Below are 6,492 nucleotides of genomic sequence, written 5' to 3' on the forward strand. Positions count from 1 at the left end.
CATCTTCATTTTCTTATCTTCTCGCAATTTTCTCAGCTTATTATGGAAAGTTTAGAGTTTAGGGTTTGGAGTTTAGGGTTTGTGGTTAATTTTGAGTACCGTGATATATAATGGTAGATAGTAGAGAAATGTTGAAAATGATTTGAGAATTCCAAATTTGCTTTACCCTGACTATGCCCCCGCATGGGTCAATATCAGTGTAATTCAAGTTGAAAATTAATTCTTAGGTAGATGGACCACATCTCACATCTGTTGTTCCACGTATATAATTTTTTTCAACCAATCAAATTTCATGGTACATGAGTGGTATAAAAAGTGGGACAGCAGATGTGCTTCCTATATAGACGAAGTGACGAATCTCTAAAATTCTAATAGCATATTTAGCTATTAGAGTATGAAGAGGAAGGCCAAGAAAAATATCATAGGAGAAATGATAAAAAAATTAGAACTCAATATTTTGTCGATGAACATAATTTATGATAAACTATTATGATATGTTTCAATCCACATGATCATACTTAAAGTGATAAAGGGTCAGTTGTTATTGTTAATTCGAGTTTGACTATTTTATCCCCAACTAGATTAATTAGTTTTATAGATTTTTTAATGTTAACAAATTCATGCACCAAAGATGATTGGTGGAAATGGACTCTTGTCTAACAAATAAAATATGAAAAATAAATTAACTAAATTATCATTATAGATATACCTCAATGCATGGTATAAGGCGGTCCTGTCCAACATAAATATAAACAAGGTTTCTGTTGGAAATTTATGCCACTAGACTAGATTCCTAATTATCAAATATTACATTCAAAATTGCAATAATGCTCCATTTGGCAACTCTGTTTCAAAACTATAGAATCAATAAATGAAATTTATAATGCCAATCACCCAGTATAATTTGATCTGTGAAATACACAAACCTTCTATACCCTTTTTGTAGGATATATATTATGGCACATAAGTTGTGTCACTGCATGTGCCATCAATTGTGATTAATCATAAAAAAAGTTAATTTTTTATTTTTTAACCTAATGATACATGCAGTGACACAACTTATGAGAAAATAGATGCGCTCCCCTTTTTGTATGCCTAAATTGAAACCAGTATATTGAATGAAATGAGAACAACCCCCAAGTCCCGACTAATTCTTCAGCAGCCACATTATCATCAACCAAACTCCTACAAAGGAAGCACATTTCCACCACAACTTGAATGAGGTGCCTTTATTTATTACTTTAAGGCAGTGCCATAATGTGAGCCTCACATTTTTTGCCTAACCATATATATACCAAAACCATTGCACTATCTTTGTGATTCAATACCAAATTGTTGGTCTAGTTTCCGGCTTGTAATTAGTTCTTGTGTCTTGTTACAGACACAACCAGGAAAAGGGTTGGCAAAAAAATTCTCCTCAGTTCTTGGTGACTCACCTGCTTGTCTAAGATACGGCCCACCTAGCCTATCTGAATGCAAATTTTTAACCTCAGAAGAAAATTTCTCCCAGGATATAGAACCATGGTCCAATTGATCAATCAATCTAACAAAATTTAATCTGAAAAAAAATGAAAAGGTTACATATCAGTAACATATAGTATGTCAATCCTAAAGTTCAATGAAAAGGGGGAAAAGGAATATATTTATTTGGAAAATGTTATATTCTCTTGGAAACTCTCCTAGCCACATAGAAAAAGGGAAAGTGCTTACAAAATTAATGACTAAATAATAATGTCTTGCAAATAATACATGTGACATGTTGAGTGGGTAGAAAGATTTGTTGCAAAATTTGCATGAAGATATATCATTTCTCATTTAATTTTGATGCATTGTCAATATAAAAGGTTTTACAGTATCATCCAATTATTAAAAATATTTAATTATCATTGTACCTCAAAAGTCATACACATAGTAACATATGTGATGGATTGTTGGTGTAAAATATGCATCAAAATTGAAGTAAATTTGTGAAGATGTATGATTGGTGAACTAACCTGTCCGGATTGATAGTCTTTCTAAATCCTTCAAACCTCCTATGACCCTGCACTACCTTGGCCATGTTTCCGTCATAAGTATAAACAAAGACATCACTTTCCAGAGCTACTATATGATCCAAAGCGGCGAGACGATTTTGATATGGCTTGAAGGGCTCTAGCTCCTCTTCCGTTGCAAGGGTGGAATGTGTAAAGACATTAGGATACTCAGACCGAAAGGCTGCCATACTATTGCTGCCATATATAGGTCCTGCAACAATGTAGATTGTTGTAGTGGAAGGGTACCCCATAGCCTTCAGAAAAATGGCTGCCTCCCTAGGTGACATAGGGCACCCTCCTTGCAATCTTCTATCGACGCTATCAATATCCTTTTCCTTCCAATGCTTCACTTCATACCTCATCACCCTTAGTTCCTCTGCCTCCTCAACAGTTAGATTGTGTGTGCAGCCGGTAAAAGCTAGCATGTCTTTCTCATATCTATGAAATACAGTAAGTAAAATGCCTTAGTTTGGCAGTTCAAAGAGAATTAAATAAATCAACAATACCATTAATAGTAGTATCATTTAAACTTCTAACATGACATGATAGTTCTATGAATAAAATATGCATTCTTTGATCATAAATCATCATATGTCACGAGAAATTGTTCGAATGACAATTTCATTTACCTTAAATGAAGGGCAATATATGGTTCATTGTTGTTTCTAAGCCTATCTACCAAAGTCTTCCCAAGCTCCTCAATCTCTGGTGTGTACTTGAGTGCTTGGTAATTGGCACGGCATCTAAGCTTCTGAATAGAGGAAGCAAGACCATTGTTGGCAAGTCGGGAGTCTGTATGCGTAAATTTTATGACCTTATGCCGCTTCAACAATGGAAGTATCTCGCCTCTGTAGTAGCTAGCCTGCAAATGAAGCATCTAAGCCAATATTGTACTAAGATAATCTTTAGAATGCACATCAATTGTAATTACTTTACATACCTTCGACCATGAAACAGGGGCCTTCTGAACAGGTTCCACAGATGCATACTTAACAGGCAAATACTCAATTATCTCAATGTCATCTTTCAAAACATTCATGAAATGCCTCCAGTCAAAAATATCTTTGAAGTCACTGAAATATAGTAGGGACATTAGATTACCAAAAAGTGATAACATGAGTAGGTAAATTAATGTTACACTTACACAATTATTAAATCAGAAATTTACCTTGGATCAGTCCAAAATGATTCATGATCAAGAGAAGGAAGAACAAGTGTAGCATTCATTATTTTAGCCACGGCAACCATATCACATATCTGCAAGTCAATGAAGTTTATTAGAATTAGTACATAAAAATGTTTAAAATTACAAATTAATAGAACCCCATAATTCATTTGATCTTACCCCGGTTCTCATTTGATTCAATCCACCATTGGCATGAACAAGGAGATAGCCATTTGTCTTTGACTTAGTTCCTGAATAAATATATGTGAAATAATAAGAAAAATTGATTAGAACTCCTATGGTTAACTATTACCAAATAAAGTTAGAGAATAAAGTATCTCATGTACAAGGAGATGAGTTTCCTCTAGCCACTAAAATCATAACATGTGTACTATTTAATCATTTTCTACAAAAACATTTTTTAAAACTAACAAAATGGTACATATGTCATATTTTTTAGTGGCTTTAGGAGATAAATTATCTCATGAGGAGATCATTTAAAGTTAATACATAGGAAGAACATACTTATTCGGTTTCTGGGTCGAGAAATGCATTGGTAATAGTTGTCACTGTTTGGTTTCATCCAAATTTCTGAAGTCTATTGGAAAAAGAAAAGGAAACAAATTATACTAAGAAACAAAGAACTTTGATAGATGTTGTTGAAAACATTAAGTTTAAACTAGTAAATTTTGTATATGGTAAAGGTTGCAATATTACAACATGGGAAACATCAAGAAAAGGATAGAAAGAAGGAGAAAAATGTGAAATCTCCTTAGACAAAACAAGTAGCAATTATTTTGGTCAGAGCCACCATATCGAATATTCAATTCTGTACGTGTTGCAAGTTATCGTCAAATAGAAATTTTTGTCATTATTTTTGTCAATATAAGACGCAGACAACTCTTTAATGGCATAGAACGAATACAGATTAAATGTCTTTAAAAATTATTGTATTTTAACACAATTAAATTCTATCAAGTAATATATTTTTTATGATTTTTTTAATTAGATATTACTTTTTAATTAGATTGTTACACAAATAAATTATTATAAATGGAACAGATGATCTAATTTCAGATAAAATAGTGGGTAAAAATTTCTATTAATGAGTCAAAATTTTGAAAATACTTCCAAACCACAAGAAAACAAAACCCATGATTAAAATGAAAGATAAAAAGTAGCTCTAGTGAATAAGTATTCACCCAAAGGAAAAACACAAATTCACACTTTTTAAGTATTGACCATTTCTCATTTCATCTATTATATCCGTTGAGTGGATACATGATTTCAAATAAAACAAAATTTTAAACGGAACCTACAGAGTAAAAAACAAAAAAACTAGAATGTTTGTTTAATACGTGATATACAACCTTTTCATGCACATGTTAACCGTAAATAAAATTTTACTACAATCATTAATATTAATTATCAAGTTATAGATTTTCTTTAGAATCAAAAGATTTTAAATATTGCCTTTAACATATTTTCCTTAAAAAATTCTACATATGTAAGAAAAAACACAAATTAACTTTTTCATATATTTTTGAAACTTAAAGTAGTCAGTTTTTAATTACAAAAACACTTTTGCAGACATTATTATTTCTTCTTTAAACCTTTTACAAGAAGAAAAAAAGGTTAAAAGAAGGGTAAAACGTATAAGTCTCTGATTCCCAAAAGGAAATTTTAAAGCACATCCCAAAACAAAGAAAAACAGCCAACAAAAGCACTTTTCCATAAACATGATTTTTTTTAATATACTCTACTTTTGGATAAGGAATTTTTCGAATAGGTCATTATTCCTTTTAACAATTATCACTACCAAATACTTTTAACATTTTGGTCATATATCTAATATATATGTTACTGCACTAACACATTTCGAGAACCATAATTATAAGGGAAGAGAAATGTCATAAAAAAAGTTGAATAAAAAATCACTTACAGTCAACCTCTCAAGAACCCTTTTGGGCATGGAGGTTTCAGTTTCGGTGACAACCCTTTGAGCCGAAGCCCAATCCTCTTTGAACCGTTGCAATATCAAATGCCCATTTTCAATGCTCTTCCCATTACCATCGCCACCCATTAGTGACACCTTCAAGAAAACCGACATAACCACCATCACGATCAGAACCACAAACATTTTCCGGCACATATTCTTCCTTGACCGGAGCGAATGAACAACCACGGCGAGCCACAGGAACATATGTTCCACGCGCAGGACGAACGACTCCGGAAGGCAGAAGAAGACGCGCGTGCGGACCAAAAGGTAGCGCGTGATGGGGTATAGATGGTGAGGGAGGTGGTGGTGGGGCCCACCGGGTAGAGCAGAGACGTTGCTGGCTATATCATCTGGTTCATCGTCGGTGAAATCGGAGAAACTGGGTTGTTTCTCGGCGGCGTCTATGTTATCGGCTACGCGCCGTCGAGTTGTTGTGGGCCCCGCGGCGACCCTTGGGCTAGAGTTGGAGGAGCTCGTGGTTGGGCCGCCGGAGGACATGGTGGCCAGTAACGGAGAAAGATTAAAGAGAAAAAAAATGAGTACACAAAAAAATGAAACTAAATTATTAATTGTGTTTTTTCGAAGATTTTGAGGTTGGTGTTTAAAGGAAAAAATGAGAGAACGTTTTTCGTTTGGGCTGTGTATAATTTTAGAGCCGTCGGTTGAAAGTTTTGAGAGTAGCTTTTGGTTGGAGAGAGAGAAATAGAGGCACCGAAATCTAAGGCCAAGCTCTGGGTGAAGAGTGGCAATATAATATGTGCCAATCTGTGATCTATGATTATTATTATCTTGCTTCCTTTTATATCATTGGGTTGATTCTTGATTTGGTCATGTTTCGTTTCACATGACAATTGAATCTCATTGGCAACCAAGGCTGAATTGTCATATTTTTTGTAGGAGAAAAAGATATATAGTGTAAGTGTTTTTTGTATTATGATTATATTATTTACTATTCATTTTTAATTATTATTGATTTTTAAATAAAAGTAATACGAATCAATGGTAAATAATATATTGATTGTATATAAATTTGTATAGTATTGATGGATAGATATTACATTTTTTTATTGCTATATTTAATTATATTTGTGAAAATGAAAATTACTATTGTTTTAGGTAGAATGTTCAACTAGTGTCCAAAAATATGTATACATTAAGGCTATGTTTGGTTTTAGAATGAAAGTAGAAAGAAAGAAAGTGGAAGGAAAGAAAAGTAGTAGAAAATGAAATGATAATTTTATTATTTGGTATGATTGAAAATGGAAGGAAAGTGGGGGAAAAGAAAAACATATTTA

General features: G+C 33.0%; 1 protein-coding gene across 1 annotated transcript; it reads right to left on the reverse strand.

Moving 5' to 3' along the window:
* Positions 1 to 673: 673 nt before the first annotated feature.
* On the reverse strand, positions 674 to 5,972 carry LOC109339081 (uncharacterized protein At1g04910-like). Its single transcript, XM_019576455.1, has 9 exons — positions 5,141 to 5,972; positions 3,724 to 3,796; positions 3,379 to 3,449; positions 3,202 to 3,290; positions 2,974 to 3,106; positions 2,663 to 2,895; positions 1,995 to 2,471; positions 1,084 to 1,558; positions 674 to 936 (listed from the first exon to the last, which is right to left on the reverse strand). The coding sequence occupies exons 1-8, from the start codon at positions 5,693 to 5,695 to the stop codon at positions 1,309 to 1,311; spliced, it is 1,881 nt and encodes a 626-aa protein (XP_019432000.1). The 5' UTR covers positions 5,696 to 5,972; the 3' UTR covers positions 674 to 936; positions 1,084 to 1,308.
* Between the last annotated feature and the right edge of the window lie 520 nt (positions 5,973 to 6,492).

The sequence above is a fragment of the Lupinus angustifolius genome, unplaced genomic scaffold, assembly GCF_001865875.1.
Source record: "Lupinus angustifolius cultivar Tanjil unplaced genomic scaffold, LupAngTanjil_v1.0 Scaffold_55_14, whole genome shotgun sequence".
Classification (NCBI taxonomy): domain Eukaryota; kingdom Viridiplantae; phylum Streptophyta; class Magnoliopsida; order Fabales; family Fabaceae; genus Lupinus; species Lupinus angustifolius.